The following is a 17,654-nucleotide window of genomic DNA, read 5'->3' as shown; positions in this document are numbered from 1 at the left end:
ATTGCTTACTTATGCCAAAGGAACACCAATACATTATTGGTACACCAATAATTCAATTATCAGTCCAGGTAGACCATACTTTTGTGTAACGGAAACAATCTTTGTTTATTTAAACCACAGGAGATCTAGCTAGGTGTAATGTCCCCTCCTTTGTTACAAACCTGACAATAGTGTGCAAGCCCATCTTAATGTACGGGCACACTGGGCAGCTGCCTATGATTCTAAGGGCCTTTGTGCAGAAGCAAGCTAGGCTTGTGCCTCCAGAGTTACTTGGGAGGCAGATAGAGAATGTGTCCAGCCACTCTGATTGTGAATTACACACATTCAAAACGGCCAGGCAGCATTCTCTACATGCCTCCCAGCCTGTAGCGAGACTAAATGGCTGTCAGCATGCCGAGTGGTGAATGGCACAAGTGCCACCAATCAGAGTGCTAATAGCCATTCACTGTATGGAAGTATGTGGAGAGACCGTACGGAACCGCAACAGGGGTAAGTTATGATTTTTTATTATTCATTCCTGTAGGGCCCCAGTTAATTGCTTTGGACAGGGCCTACAATGCTGTTAAGACGGCACTGTTTCTGTGTCTGATTTAAATCACCTTGATTAGGAAATGTGTATTGTATTCCAATGCCTGAAGATCCTAAGACACAAAAGAAAGCAAAACACACCCCTACAGCCAGAGACTACTCTGAGGGTATAAGTAGAGCTACCCATTGAGTGGAGAGGGGATGTATTGACTTTTGGCTAAGAGGTAAAAGCCAGAATACATCCCTTTGTGGACATCTCTGCATAGCTGTTCCTGTGTGGAAACCATCATCCCCTGTGTAAATCTGCCAGTCCTTCCCTATGTAGGCTCAACAACCATCCTGTGTGGATCTCCTGTAGGAAGCTGCAGTACTAGCCTGTGTGGGCTCATCAACCATCCTGTGTGGAGAGTTTTAGGACTGCTTATACCATCTCATGTGTGGAGTGCTGAGCAACTTGACCTGTTATAACATGGATTCTGGACTTAATCTGCTTGAAATGCTACCAGCACATTCTTTTTGGTTGTTGCCCATGTTTCTCTGTTCCTGAGTGTTGTGCCCAAATAAACAGGTCCTATGATTTCATCCAGCTCAGTGTCTGAGTGATCACCAGAATCCTATATCTTCACATCAGATATTAGGGAAATTGTCTTTGGAGATAATCAATATAAATTATCATTTGCGGATGACATTTTATTAACTCTTTCCTCCTCTATTCCAAATCTTTTTAAGATTATGACATATTATTTCACAATATCAGGCGATCAGATAAAATATGATAAATCTGAAGCCTTACCATTACACATTCCGGTACATATTCAGACTTTACTTGCTCATAGTTATAACTTTGTAGCATACTAAGAAACTTAAATATTTAGGTGTATTTATTACAGCCAATTATGGGTTTCAATACATAGATAATTTCCCTGCTCTATTTTCATCAATTATATCTGAACTTCAGGAATGGAGGAAGTAGATGATATCTTGGTTTGTGGGATGGCCTCCATTAAAACGAATGTCTTATGGAGGATTCTTTACCTTATGCAGACCATGGGGAGAGAGAGAAGAAGTCTGTATGTGGTGCACCATATAAAGACTTATTTTCTCTCTCCCCATACATGTGCTACAATTAAAGTCTGTGGTAGCACCCCCTAACTCCATATAAACACTGTGTATTGACAATATTTGCAGTAGGGGCCTTACAAATCTCAATCAAATAGCTTAAAATAGTTCCAAGTGCAACAGATACCCCATTCTTTCCCCTTATGCAGACCATCCCAGCAGGACTTCCTAGTGAGGTCTTAAGTTGGGTGCTGAAGGCAATATTTAAATTTGTTTGGTTAGATACACCTCCCAGGCTAAAACTCTCAACCCTTATTAGGAATCCACTTGAATGTGGTAGGGGCTTACCTGAAGAAATATTTGCCCCTAGAAAATCCCTGCCTGTGTTCATATTGAATAGGATTAATCTAAATGATCTTCACCGACTTCCATCCTGTCACCGGTCAAATTTACCCAGTATTCTCTTGATTTTATCCCACTATGCTTACTCGGTCAATTTGGTTATTTTGCACAAGATGTTTTAAAACTTTCTACCTTTCCATTTCCACTCGCCCCCATTTGGGATAACCCGGATTTCCCCCCAGGCTCCTCCCCTCTCTGTTCTCATTTTTAATTTTATCTAGCTGATCACCCTCAATTAATTTCTGACTTTACTGAAAGACTCATGATGTTCTTTAGAGTTTCTGATAAGCAAAGTATCTGTAGATTCAATCTTATTTGCACTCCTTACCTAGAGCTTTAATCTTTAGACATTTTACATCTTTTGAAAGATTGTTACTTTTCTCCCATAAGAAAGGGCATTCTATCCATCTTGTATTATATTTCCCAATCTTATGGTTCTGACTCTGTTCTTAATTATAAATAGAAAAAAAAGAGAAACCCAGTGGCGCAGATATAGTCAGAAAACAAATAAACAAACTTCTTTCCTGTATTAAAATCCTCAATATAATTCTTCCCGATCTGTAATTAATAAATTTATCACTTACTAAATTTGAGTGGGTTATCATATATTGTAAGTATAGCAATGTGGATTTAAAACATTGTTGCACTAAGGTATCCCTTTCCTGTCTGAGGTACATTTCCCCGGAGTAGATGCCTAGAAAGAAAATTACAGATCGGGAAGAATTATATTGAGGATTTTAATACAGGAAAGACGTTTGTTCATTTGTTTTCTGACTATATCTGCGCCACTGGGTTTCTCTTTTTTTTCTATTTGTATCTATGTGTTATGGTTGGTGAGCCACTTGAGTAACCTGAGCTGTACAATAGTCTGTTTGCGCAACTGTTTTCTGGCTACTTTCTATCCATCTGTTCTTAATTATGAATGTATTTGGGAGGAGGATTTTGGGCAGCCCTTAGGTAAGGATTCATGGGGTATTATTAAGCCCCGTCCACATGGGAAGAGATGTGTGCTGAGCGATCTATCAGTGACCACTCAGCACAGCGCGATGTGTGCTGAGCGAGGGGGGCGCTCATTTCACCCAGTGGTGAAATGAGTGACCTGCTAGATTGTGCCATACACACGGAGGATCCTTGCTTAAATTCTAAGCAATCTAGTCAGATTGCTTAGAATTTAAGCACTGATCTCTCTGTGTGTACGGAAAGAATGTGGCTATATTATCTCTTCCTTTCTTGATCAAAAAGAACTGTAGATGGTATTGGACTCCGACCAGACTTTCCAGGATTTTTTCCTCTTCTACCCCACTTTGTTGGCGTGGATGTGGTCAAGTAGGTGCTTTGCACACATTTGGTGGACCTGCCTCAAGGTCATTCATTATTAGGGAGAGATTGGGAACCTTTGAGTGATTTTTTTTTTTTTTTAAGTCCCTCTGAGTCCTTGGACGGCTCTAATAGGGCTCCTGGTTTTTGGGGTTTAGTAATACTTCATATAAACTATTTTTTTACGTGCTTCAAGTTGCTAGATGTTCTCTAGCCAAATGTTTGAAATAACCTTCCCTTCCATCTTTACATATAGTTAAAGCTAAAATCTGGCTTATTGCTCAAATGTTCTCTTTTTTTCCTCTTTATTTTCTTTTTTTCTTATCGAACCTTAAATAAAATGGTTAAATTATTTTTTTTCAAATTTGTTTTTTTAAAAATATGGTTGTACACTTTATTTATTGTCTTTTCGTTATATTTTTTGTATTAATATACCGTATTTTTCGGACCATAAGACGCACTTTTTCTCCCCAAAAATGTGGGGGGAAAAGTACATGCGTCTTATGGTCCGAATAGAGCAATAAAGACCTTATGGAGCGCTCTCAATGCGCTGGGTGGGAGCGCATTGGGTGGGAGAGGCAGCAGTTATCGGGTGCGGGTAGCGGCGGGTCCTGTCTGCTGCTGCTGCTTTGCCGTCATCTCAGAGCCCGTCATCTGAAAGCGCCGGCATCACGTGACTCCTCCGCTCCCTCCCCTCACCTCCTCCGATTCCTTCCTCAGAGTAGAGTGCTTTGGGCAGCGTAAACTGACAGGCTGTGACAGGCAATAAAGTGAGTCCCCGCGCTCTCCCCCCCTCACCTCTTCCTTTCTCAGAGCCTGTAAAGCTGATGTCTGTGTCTACAGTATAGATTGTAAGCTTGCAGCAGGGCCCTCTTACCTCCAAGTCTGTCTGTTGTTACCCAATTTGTTTTATCTCTGTTTACAATTGTAAAGCGCAAAGGAATTTGCTGCGCTATATAAGACAATGTAACAGAATCTATTTGGTTCAGAATATTTTTTTTCCTGTTTTCCTCCTCTAAAAACTAGGTGCGTCTTATGGTCAGGTGCGTCTTATGGTCCGAAAAATACGGTATTTTTAACATTTTCCTTTGCTGTATTTCGGTATTAACCAAAAAAACTAATCTTGAAAATGTGTATTATTCTGCATGTACTACACTTCTGTACTCAGCTAGTCTGTCAGCTGCTCACATTGAAAGCTTTCCTCTAACATTAAATGCATAAATATTGCATTACTATCTGTAACAGATAACTAGAAACATACAGTAACCATTTCCCACCTAATGGAAACAAGTACAGCAAATACAGTAGCTAAACTCCAGCAAACTCAGCCACATCTCCTTTTTAGTACACATTTGCCTTAAGCATACTATCAAAAAACCCAAAAGGAAAAAAATAAAAAACAGAACCAATACAAAAGGATTGCAGTTGCATTAAGAGCATGTTTGCACTGTATGTCAGACATGTTTAGTAAATTCTCCTTATCGCCATTTACTAGCACACATATTAATACATTTAGAAGTTATACAGCAATATAAATTAACCCACAATGACTAGTCCAGTGGTTCCCAAACTGTGTGCCGTGGCACCCTGGGGTGCCGCGGGACACTTGCAGGGGTGCCTCAGGTTGGTGGTCAAGGACCAATTCAAACTATTTATTGTCAATTTAACAGGCAAAACCAGTGCTGATGGCTTTCAGTTTAAAATATGTGGACAAACAGAAGCAAATCTTGTCCCTCACTACATAACTGACCCTAAGGATGACATATAAACATAATTTAATCTAATATTTTTATCGAAATTTCTCAATAACTAACTTGTGGCCTAGGGGTGCCGTGAAAAAAAATCTGACACTCCAGGGTGCCGTGACTCACAAAAGTTTGGGAACCACTGGACTAGTCTAAGAGGTATATGCAATAGCGGTCGAATTCCCGAAATTGTCGAAAAACGGGACTTTTTCGCCAAAAAAAATAATTCGACAATGCAATTCAGTACTTTCCGTAAAAAAAACGGACTTTCAAAATTCGACTTTTTGAAATTCGACATTTGTCAAATTCGACATTTCTGCAATGGTACAAATGCGGCAAATCGCCAAAAGTATATTCAATTGAAGTTTGGAAATTCGACAACAGTGCTTTTAGACAGTAAATTCGTCATTTTCAATCCGCCACACTTTGGTGGCGGAATCTAATAAAAAAAATTTAAAACATGTTTTTTTTTGGTGTTTTTTTTTATTGGTAATAGCATATCTATTTATATTAGAAGGGATTAGGTACTTGGTTTGTCTATTTTGGAGGCACAAGCATTATTTATATATTTTTAAAAATAGATATATATTTTTTTTTAATGGAATGTTAAAAACCCAAAAAATAATGGCGTGGGGTCCCCCCCTCCTAAGCATAACCAGCCTCGGGCTCTTCGAGCCGGTCCTGGTTCTAAAAATCCGGGGGAAAAACTGACAGGGAATCCCCCGTATTTTTAAAACCAGCACCGGGCTCTGCACCTGGTGCAAAAAATACGGGGGACAAAAAGAGTAGGGGTCCCCCGTATTTTTTACACCAGCATCGGGCTCCACTAGCTGGACAGATAATGCCACAGCCGGGGGTCACTTTTATACAGCGCCCTGCGGCCGTGGCATTAAATATCCAACTAGTCACCCCTGGCCGGGGTATCCTGGGGGAGTGGGGACCCCTTCAATCAAGGGGTCCCCCCCCCAGCCACCCAAGGGCCAGGGGTGAAGCCCGAGGCTGTCCCCCCCCATCCAAGGGCTGCGGATGGGGGGCTGATAGCCTTGAGAAAAGTGTAAGAATATTGTTTTTTCCAGTAGTACTACAAGTCCCAGCAAGCCTCCCCCGCAAGCTGGTACTTGGAGAAAAACAGGCCCGCTGGTACATGTAGTTCTACTGGAAAAAAATACCCAAATAAAAACAGGACACGCACACCGTGATAGTAAAACTTTATTACACACATGTCGACACATACATACTTACCTATGTTCACACGCCGACCTCTGTCCACTTGTCCAAGTAGAATCCACGTGTACCTGTGAATAAAATTATACTCACCTGATCCAGTGTCCAGATTATAATCCACGTATTTGGCAAAAAAAAAACGAACACCCGAACCACACGGACTGAAAGGGGTCCCATGTTTACACATGGGACCCCTTTCCCCGAATGCAGAGACCCCCCCCGTGACTGCTGTCACAGAAAGGTCTCTTCAGCCAATCAGCGAGCACAACGTCCTGGCACTCTGCTGATTGGCTATGCGCGTCTGAGCTGTCAGACAGCGCATCGCAAAGCCTCTCCATTATATTCAATGGTGGGAACTTTGCGTCAGCGGTGAGGTCACCCGGGGTCAGCATCTGACCGCGGGTAACCCCACCACTGACGGCAAAGTTCCCACCATTGAAACTAATGGAGGGAGCTGTGCGATGCGCTGTCTGACAGCAGACGCGCATACAGCCAATCAGGTGAGTGCCACGAAGTAGCGCTTCCTGATTGGCTGAAGGGACCTTCTGTGACAGCAGTCACGTGGGGTACCGGCATTCGTGGAAAGGGGTCCCATGTGTAAACATGGGACCCCTTTCAGTCCGTTTGGTCCGGGTGTTCGTTTTTTTTTTTTGCCAAGTACGTGGATTATAATCTGGACACTGGATTGAGGTGAGTATAATTTTATTCACAGTTACACGTGGATTCTACTTGGACAAGTGGACAGAGGTCGGCGTGTGAACATAGGTAAGTATGTGTGTCGACATGTGTGTAATAAAGTTTTACTATCACGGTGTGCGTGTCCTGTTTTTATTTGGGTATTTTTTTCCCAGTAGAACTACAGGTACCAGCGGGCCCGTTTTTCTCCCGCATGCTGGTACTTGTGGTTCTCCAAGTACCAGCTTGCGGGGGAGGCTTGCTGGGACTTGTGGTACTACTGGAAAAACCAATATTCTTACACTTTTCTCAAGGCTATCAGCCCCCCATCCGCAGCCCTTGGATGGGGAGGGGGGGGGGGGGGGGATAGCCTCGGGCTTCACCCCTGGCCCTTGGGTGGCTGGGGGGGGACCCCTTGATTGAAGGGGTCCCCACTCCCCCAGGGTACCCCGGCCAGGGGTGACTAGATGGATATTTAATGCCACGGCCGCAGGGCGCAGTATAAAAGTGACCCCCGGCTGTGGCATTATCTGTCCAGCTAGTGGAGCCCGATGCTGGTGTAAAAAATACGGGGGACCCCTACTCTTTTTGTCCCCCGTATTTTTTGCACCAGGCGCAGAGCCCGGTGCTGGTTTTAAAAATACGGGGGATTCCCTGTCAGTTTTTCCCCCGGATTTTTAGAACCAGGACCGGCTCGAAGAGCCCGAGGCTGGTTATGCTTTGGAGGGGGGGACCCCACGCAATTTTTTTTTCGTTTTTTTCCCCGTTTTTTAAAAATCGGATCAAAATCCGTCAAATCGGCCGTTTTTTTCGACAGCGGGACTGTCGAATCCGTTTTTTATTTAATATGTTGAATTTCGGCACCCACTTGCCGGAATTCGACGGTCGAATTGTGTCGAATTAAAAAACGGCCGAAAAATTGCCGCGATTCGCCGCTAATTGCATATACCCCTAAAGCGTAATATGCAAAAGAAAGACATTTTATATATTTTAGTCATGCCTGAACATAATCTTTGGAAAGATATATGTAACTATTTACACCATATACAACCTTCTCAATAACAGACAAAAGCCATATGTAATATTTAATCAAAAGTAAGAGCCTTGCTACAAACCAAATATATAAATGGGCTGAAAGATTTACCTGAAATATCTAGCTTGTTTTCCCTTAACCAGAAATGTCCACCATGCTCTCTGTCACTCCACTGCAGCAGGTTACCATGACAAGAGAGGGGTGCTTTTCTGGCAAGCAGGCAGAAGTTTTCAGCAACTGGCTTGCAGACTTGTTGTGTACAAATGTATAAGGAGGATATGATACACAGGGGTTGGGTCAGTCATGTGACAACTTCTCAATTTAAAGAAGTCTCAGTCAGTCAGAACACATTAAGCACAAAACATACGGGAAGTGGCTTCAACGGTTTATAACTGGAAGGGGAAGTACTGCTTCCTTTTTTTGTTTTATCCTTTAAGCAAAACTGTGTACATGGTCTCTGTGTATGCCAGATGGCAAACACCACAACATGGCTCTCTGGGTCTGCCAGTCTGGCAACCACAATATAAACTCTGGATATGCTAGACTAGCTACCACCGCATCATGAACTGTATGCCAAACTGGCACCACCATGTAATGGACTGCGCTCTATACAGGGCACCATATTATGGCTTCTGTACGCCATTCAGGCAATCACCCCATCATGGACTGTACGTCACACTGCCAATTATCACATCATGGACTGTACACCATACTGGCAAATATCACATCAGAATCAGCTTAATTGGCCAGGTATACTTACGTATACTAGGAATTTGATTTCGGTTTACAGTGCAGCAGCCAGCAGGGGAACACGTAGACAAAAGGGGGGGACGGGGAATATATGCAGTATACAGCTTAAGTAAAAGTACACAGTGTTCGTTACAATCAGAAGATCGGAGTAGGGCGACTGGACAGTCAACCCGGCGAGTTCAGCAGGTGGACTGCTTGAGGAAAGAAGTTTTTAAGGCTTCTATTGGTTCTAGTGGGAATGGCCCTGTATCTTTTTCCTGATGGCAGCAGGTTGAGCTCACCATAGCCCGGGTAAGGCGGATCATGGACTATCCCGGTCGCCATTTTTTTTTGGGCTCTGGACCGGTACAGGTCGTGGACAGGTGGGAGGTCAACTCCGATGATCTTCTCAGCACACCTTACCACTCTTTGGAGCCTGCGTTTGTCTCTCTCACTGGCGGAGCTATACCAGATGATAATCAAGGAGCACAGAACAGATTCTACAATTGCGGAGTAGAAGAGGAGCAGGAGATTCTGTGGGATGTTAAACTTCTTAAGTTGCTTTAGGAAGAACAGCCTCTGCTGCACCTTTCCGAGGGTGGCATCTGCATTTGGTCCCCACTTGAGGTCTCTAGAGATTGCGGTCCCCAGAAACTTGAAGGAGTCCACTAGCGACACCACACTATCGGCTATGATTAGTGGGGGTGCTTCCACTGGGTTCTTCCTAAAGTCTACTACCATCTCGACAGTTTTAAGTTGGTTGAGCTCTAGGTTGTTACAGCTACATCACCGGGCCAACCGATCCACTTCCCGTCTATAGTCCGATTCGTCCCCTTCTCTTATGAGGCCGATGACGGTGGCGTCATCGATGAATTTAATGATTTTAACTGACTGGGACTCAGAGGAACAATTATTAGTGTACAGAGAGAAGAGCAGGGGTGAGAGGACACAGCCCTGGGGTGCCCCGGTATGGAGGTAAATCCCCCCGCTTTGACCACCTGTATTCTGTCGGTCAGAAAGTCCACGATCCAGGAACAGGTTGCTTCCGGGACCCCTTGGCGGAGTAGTTTATGGTAGAAAATGTTGGAGGAGATTGTATTAAAGGCCGAGCTGAAGTCTACAAACAGGATCCTCGCATAGGTTCTGGGCGTGTCCAGGTGCCGCAAGATGTGGTGCAGGCCCAGGTTGCCAGCATCCTCAACGCACCGATTCGCCCGGTAGGCAAACTGAAGAGGGTCTAGATGGGGGCTGGTCACAGCTTTAAGGTGGTTCAGAACCAGGCGCTCGAGCACTTTCATGACCACTGATGTCAGTGCAATCGGTCTGTAGTTGTTCAGACTTGTGATAGTAGGTTTCTTGGGGATCGGAATGATTGTGGAGATTTTGAGGCAGGGGGGAACTTTGCATATTTCTAGTGATTTGTTAAATATTTTGGAGAAAATGGGGGCTAGCTGACCGGTGAATGCCCTCAGGGCAGATGGGGATACTCCGTCAGGGCTGGGTGCCTTCCTTGGATTGATCCTTTTGAACATCTCCTCCACCTCTTCATGGGCAATCTGCAGTGCTTGAGGTTGGCAATCAGAGGTGAGGGCAGTGGGGAGTTGGTGTGGTTCACAGGGAGCTTCTTTGTCAAACCTGCAGTAGCAGAGGTTCAGCTTGTTTGTTAGCCTCTGGTTCATGGCGGAGTGCTTTGGGGGTGTCTTGTAGTTGGTGATGGCCTGCATACCTTTCCATACGGATACATGGTCCTTGGCTGAGAGATCTTTTGCCAGCTCTGGACTATATGCCATACTGGCAACTACAACATCATGGGCTGTACGCCATACTGGCAACTACATCATCATGGGCTGTACACCATACTGGCAACGACATCATCATGGGCTGTACGCCATACTGGCAACGACATCATCATGGGCTGTACGCCATACTGGCAACTACATCATCATGGGCTGTACGCCATACTGGCAACGACATCATCATGGGCTGTACGCCATACGACGTTGTGGCCTGAGTACACCTCTGCACAAGTGTGTTTCACCCTCTATTGCCACAACAAACTTCGCAAAGGTGTTTGAACCCGACCAAGTAGCAGCTCGGCAAAGCTGTAATGCCGAAACCCCTCGGGCAGCCGACAAGGATGAGCCCACCTTTCTGGTAGAATGGGCTTTCACCGATTTCGGTAACAGCAATCCTGCCGTTGAATGAGCCTGCTGAATCGTATTACAGATCAAGCGCGCAATAGTCTGCTTAGAAGCAGTAGCCCCAATCTTGTTGGGAGCCCACAGGACAAACAAAGCCTCTGTTTTCCTAATCTGAGCCGTTCTGGCAACATAGATTTTCAAAGCTCTGACCACATCGAGAGACTTCGATTCCGCCAATGCGCCAGTAGCCACTGGCACAATAGGCTGGTTTACGTGAAATGATGAAATCACTTTTGGCAGAAATTGCTGACGAGTTCTCAACTCCGCTCTATCAGCATGGAAGATTAAATAGGAACTTTTGTGAGACAAAGCCGCCAATTCAGATACCCGCCTTGCGGATGCCAAGGCCAACAACATGACTACTTTCCAAGTAAGGAATTTTAACTCAACCTTACGTAAAGGTTCAAACCAATGAGACTGCAGGAACTGCAATATCACATTAAGATCCCACGGTGCCACAGGAGGCACAAATGGAGGTTGGATGTGCAGCACGCCATTCACGAAGGTCTGAACTTCTGGAAGGGAGGCCAATTCTTTCTGTAAGAAAATTGATAAGGCCGAAATTTGTACTTTAAGAGAGCCTAACTTTAGGCCCATATCCACACCTGCTTGCAAAAAATGGAGCAAACGCCCCAGCTGAAATTCTTCTGTGTTTCACCCTCTATTGCCACAACAACCTTCACATTTAGGGTTTAGTATACATATGTATTGTGCTTAGTTATGTTATATTAAAGAGGTTTTCTACAGTGATTGCGATCATGCAAGAGGGAGTATTTAACTAGAATATTAAAATACACCTAGGTTTCTATAGCCTCTTATTAGATTAGCTTTATTGTAAGAACGAATTGGCCTATTACATTATCGGACATCAAATCAGTTGGGCAATAGATGGACCTTTATTTTTTTTCTCATGTAGACAGCGATATAACTTCAGGCACTATAAATCTTACACACACTCATCTAATCCATCTAGACATCTATGCAAACCCCAGGCAACAAGCGTTAATCTTGCAAACAGCAAAGCAATTTATTAAAGGCTAATGTATAGTGACATTTTTCTCAGCATCTGCTCTGTGACACGCGTGTACAGATAGCTGGCTGTTAGGATTTGTCTGTCTTCTATTAGAAAGATCTTGCCCAGTCATAGATACGACTGGAATCTGTATTATGGAATGTACACGGTGATCCATTTGCAAAGTCGGCATGTCAAACAGTCAGATGCAAAAAGCATAAAAGTTTCCGGTCAGCCGATGATAGCACGCAGAGGCCAATGTGGTCACTGGCTGTCAGATACTACTGTCCACCCTCATCAACATTATGTCTGACTGAGCCCTGGGATGGTTCTACGCTTACATGCAATTATACCTGGTCACTATGGTTAAAAACAAGTAAACTGACAAAAGAAATTACCAGGCGTGATATATACCAGGTGTAATATATACACACCTGCAGATAGAATTTAAATAAGTCCTCTAGTGTACCTTCAGGTAACTCAAATAATCCTGGATAAGTAAATTATCATCTATTCCTCCTCAATGTATATATACCTCAGCTTCTGGTGCCTATGTTTATGTACGTACGTACGTATGCTTACAAGAGGCATATGCTGATGATTTATCAAATATGTTTATTAAAGAAAAGGTGCCCTGCCTCAGAGATCATTACCCTAATGTGTCTATGCCTTTACCTACTAGCTGAAGGAGAAATCCTTTCCCCTATACATGTATGACCCCAGTGATCATTAATACTACAGTACAAGAAACATCTGCTTGCATCACATAAATCAAACCATAGATATAGTCAAATAACCAGTCAGAGATTATGTATTTTAATATGCTGAATTAGCATAAGTTTTGCTACACAGATTTATACACATTATTACAATGCTATAGCAATGCTGCAGAAAGACACACCCTCGACAAGAGAGAACATTCTATAAAGAGGAAACGCTTACCCCTCGGTGCAGAGCTGTCCTTCCCCATTTATCTTTGGCATCCACATTGGCTCCTTTGTTCAGCAATGAATATACACATTCTGTATGCCCGTTCAGGACAGAGAGCATCAATGGAGTCCTGAGCAATACAAAGCAGAGAGAGAGAGAGAGAGAGAGAGAGAGAGATGGCTTTTACCGGAAACTGCACCAGTCAGCAGAATTATTCCCTTATGGCTGTCATCCAGATGTGCACTTATACAGAAAATGAAAGTGCAATGCAGATCGAAATGTACAGCCAGACATGTCAAAAGAAACCAATTCCCTCCCTCCCTCAACAAGTGGCAAAAGCTTTAATCAGCTGCACACTATTCAAATATATCTGCAGTCCAATAGAAAGGTATGGGATCTATTATCCAGAAATTAGTTATTAAGATTACAAAATGCGGAACGGGGAGAGACAGGAATTTACTGTACACATGATCACCATTTCTGTGCAGTTCTTATGAGGATTGTTGCTAAGCAGTTTAGGAAAGTTGAAAATCCCTGGGCTGTAAGGGGAAGACCGGAGGAGTATTAAATGTTTTGTTGTAAATTTTTGGTATGATGCACCAGATCACTGAAAAAACAATCTTAACAATAATAAACCCCAGAGCCATGCATGTGCATATACAGGTACAGTTGCAGAGTATCCTTAAAAGGAAATCCTAAACCAAGTATAAACCATGCATGTCTCTAGTTCAGCTGTTTGTAAAATAATTACACATATCTATCATATATTTATATATAATATATATTTTTCAAAACAAGTGGAAAAAAAAGGTATATACTGTATATTTTGAAATTGTACTTTTCAATGAACTGCCCATCCAGAGGGATGCACAGTATATACAATGAACTTATGTGGTAGCTATAGGGCCAGGCAGCATAAGCAGTTGGGGCATAGAATAAAACTCCTCAGTCTGGTTGGTTATTTATTCAGAAGACACTGGAATTCTACTGAGAATAAACCTAATGTATTTATAATTTAAGTGACTTTGGCAGCTAAAGATTAAATGAGTGTGCAGAGAGTGATGAATCTGCTGTGTGGGGGTACGACTTTAGTAAGCAAAGTTTGTATGTGGCTGGGAACTGGGAGATCATTCAATCATACAGTCGGTGGTGCAGTTACAGTATATCTAGTTACTGTATATTTAGTTCCAGCTTGGAAGTGTAACTGACTTACTGTCCATTTCCATCATGAATATCCACTGCAGCCTGAATGTCAGCATTTCCTATGAGGAGCCTCAAACACTCTGAATGTCCATTTATTGCTAAGAAAAAAAACACTAAAGCATTATTAAAATAAACATAAGCAAACTTCTTTTAACAACAAACTATCTGGTCTCTACTGCAGGCTGAAGGGTGCAGCAAGGTTTATCAGCCCTTTTGCATCTGTATCTCAGAAATAGGCCCCTTAAATATTTGGAACTGACAATCCGTAGAAGAAATCAGCGTTGATAAGATATGATTTAAGGCAAGTTCAAAATGTTACATCATTTTAATTCACAATAATGGTTTAGCATTAATTCTATTTGTATAGGTACTACTTGTAGAGGCCAACCTGCTGACAGTCAATTTGAAATAATATATATATATTATTATAAAATATATATATTTTTTAAAACTCCTGATACAACTTAAAACACCATAGCTTCAATTCATAGGGGTATATGCAATTGCGGTCGAATTCCCGAAAATGTCGAAAAACAGGACATTTTCGCACAAAAAAAAAAAATTTTGACAATGCAATTCAGTACTTTTCGTCAAAAAAACGGACTTTCCAAATACGCCTTTTTGAAATTCGACATTTGTCAAATTCGACATTTCTGCAATGGTACAAATGCGGCAATTCGACAAAAGTATATTCAATTGAAGATTGTAAATTCGACAACAGTGCTTTTAGACAGTAAATTCGTCATTTTCAATCCGCCACACTTTGCTGGCGGAATCTAATATTTTTTTTTAAAAACATGGTTTTTTTTTTGTGTTTTTTTAATTGGTAATAGCATATCTATTTATATTAGAAGGGATTAGGTACTTGGTTTGTCTATTTAGAAGGCACAAGTATTATTTATATATTTTTAAAAATATATATATATTTTTTTTTTATTTTTTTTTTATGGAATGGTAAATATCTGAAAAAAAAATGCGTGGGGTCCCCCCTCCTAAGCATAACCAGCCTCGGGCTCTTCGAGCCGGTCCTGGTTCTAAAAATCCGGGGAAAAAACTGACAGGGGTCCCCCGTATTTTTTACACCAGCACCGGGCTCGACTAGCTGGACAGATAATGCCACAGCCGGGGGTCACTTTTATACAGCGCCCTGCGGCCGTGGCATTAAATACCCAACTAGTCACCCCTGGCCGGGGTACCATGGAGGAGTGGGGACCCCTTCAATCAAGGGGTCCCCCCCCCAGCCACCCAAGGGCCAGGTGTGAAGCCCGAGGCTGTCTCCCCCATCCAAGGGCTGCGGATGGGGGGCTGATAGCCTTTTGAAAAATGAAAGAATATTGTTTTTTCCAGTAGTACTACAAGTCCCAGCAAGCCTCCCCCGCAAGCTGGTACTTGGAGAACCACAAGTACCAGCATGCGGGAGAAAAACGGGCCCGCTGGTACCTGTAGTTCTACTGGACAAAAAATACCCAAATAAAAACAGGACACGCACACAGTGAGAGTAAAACTTTATTTCACACATGTCAACACACACATACTTACCTATGTTCACATGCCGACCTCTGTCCACTTGTCCAAGTAGAATCCACGGTGTACCTGTGAATAAAATTATACTCACCTTTTTCCAGTACAACTACAGGTACCAGCGGGCCCGTTTTTCTCCCGCATGCTGGTACTTGTGGTTCTCCAAGCACCAGCTTGCGGGGAGGCTTGCTGGGAGTTGTAGTACTACTGGAAAAAACAATATTCTTTCATTTTTCAAAAGGCTATTAGCCCCCCATCCGCAGCCCTTGGATGGGGGGGGGGGGCTTCACCCCTGGCTGGCCTTTGGGTGGCTGGAGCGGGGGGACCCCTTGATTGAAGGGGTCCCCACTCCTCCAGGGTACCCCGGCCAGGGGTGACTAGTTGCGTATTTAATGCCACGGCCGCAGGGCACTGTATAAAAGTGACCCCCGGCTGTGGTATTATCTACTCAGCTAGTGGAGCCCGATGCTGGTGTAAAAAATACGGGGGACCCCTACTCTTTTTGTCCCCCGTATTTTTTGCACCAGGCGCAGAGCCCGGTGCTGGTTTTAAAAATACGGGGGATCCCCTGTCAGTTTTCCCCCCGGATTTTTAGAACCAGGACCGGCTCGAAGAGCCCGAGGCTGGTTATGCTTAGGAGGGGGGACCCCACGCAATTTTTTCTGTTTTTTTTTACCGTTTTTTTAAAATTTTTTAAAATCTAATCAAAATCCGTCAAATCGGCCGTTTTTCTACAGCGGGACTGTCGAATCCGTTTTTTCTTGAATATGTAGAATTCCGGCACCCACCTGCCGGAATTCGACGGTCAAATTAAAAAACGGGCGAAAAATTGCCGCGATTCGCCAGCAATTGCATATACCACATATACCCCTTTTACACCTACGAGCACGGGTCGCAGCCGGGAGCCTGACACGGGAGCTGCCCCCTGCTGCGACCCGTGCTCGGTCCCTTTCCCATTAGCAGTCACAACCCGGCATATGCCGGGTTGGTGACGCTTCTAGCTACACGGCAGGGGCGGCGCAGGGAGATCACATGATCTCCCAGCGCCGCCCATCCATACAGTGTAAACGGGAGCCGTGTCGCATCGACACGGCTCCCGTTTACACTACACCCTACCCGGATCATTCCCGTGTCCTACCCAGGTAAATAGCCGGGTAGGATTCACGGGTCACTTGATCCGGGTTTACCCTTTTCCACTTGCCAAAAACACGGGTAAATGCGCGCCCCCGTGCATTTACCCGTGTTTTTTGAGCTAGTGGAAAAGGGGTAATAGAGTATTCCAGGTGGCTGAGGGAATAGATAGGATTCTGACAGCTTTGACACAAGTTCCTTCTACCCGTAAATATATTTGCAAAATCACTATTGGTAATGCGCCACTAAATGATGAAGTGCCGGGCAGCTTACAGATCATGAAAACAGAAGTAGTAGAGACATGATTGACTAAGGAGGTGCCGATGTGAGAGGGTAAAAAAGGGCCCTACTTGTGAGAAATTACAGTATAGTAACATAGATCCCTACTGAAAATGGCAAGAACAGTCAAAAACAAACCCTAGAAAACACACATTCTTGGTTGTGAAATTAGAAGGCTATTTAGAGCACCAGTGCTCGTAATAAAGAGAAATTTTAAGTACAGGTACTTCAGAGGATATGCTAACCATTTAATGGTTAGCATATCCTGGAAGAGAGGGGAAAGTTGATGTCAATACCAGAAGAAGCTGTGACACCAGAATGTGACTACCTACTGAAAAGTGGTGTTGATACCACCTGCCACGGTACACCATGGGGGGAATTTAATTGTTTATTCATGTCCGATTTCTCATCTAAAGTGACGGGAGATCGCGGGGGTGATATTTAATTGCCTCCACTTATCGCGCTGCTCATGCTCATTACTTTAGTAAGGTTTAGGTGCTTTGCGCGCAAGCATGAAAAGAGCCGCTTGGGCGCCCAAACGGGTTATGCGCATTTCAGTATGCCTTCCCGGGGTGGTAGCGAGCTGAAATTAACTTCTCGCGCCCATTGGCAGCAACATTCGAATAGCTGCCAGTGTGCCCTGGGACCCGCGATAAGAATTGAAT

At 43.6% G+C, this 17,654-nt stretch overlaps 1 protein-coding gene across 2 annotated transcripts in view; it reads right to left on the bottom strand.

The window, feature by feature from the left end:
• The window catches only part of ANKRD28 (ankyrin repeat domain 28), a 497,286-nt gene that overhangs the window by 45,230 nt on the left and 434,402 nt on the right, over positions 1-17,654 (bottom strand). For both annotated transcript variants that reach the window (XM_063921942.1, XM_063921941.1), the window contains exons 19-20: positions 14,069-14,156; positions 12,868-12,985 (exon numbers count right to left, since the gene is read on the bottom strand). In XM_063921942.1, coding sequence (XP_063778012.1) covers positions 12,868-12,985; positions 14,069-14,156 — 206 coding nt within the window. The remainder of the gene's footprint in view (positions 1-12,867; positions 12,986-14,068; positions 14,157-17,654) is intronic.

This window comes from Pseudophryne corroboree, chromosome 5 (genome assembly GCF_028390025.1).
Source record: "Pseudophryne corroboree isolate aPseCor3 chromosome 5, aPseCor3.hap2, whole genome shotgun sequence".
In the NCBI taxonomy this organism is placed as follows: Eukaryota; Metazoa; Chordata; class Amphibia; order Anura; family Myobatrachidae; genus Pseudophryne; species Pseudophryne corroboree.
The sequence above is the reverse complement of the archived record's forward strand: the minus strand, read 5'-3'. Positions and strand labels throughout refer to the sequence as shown.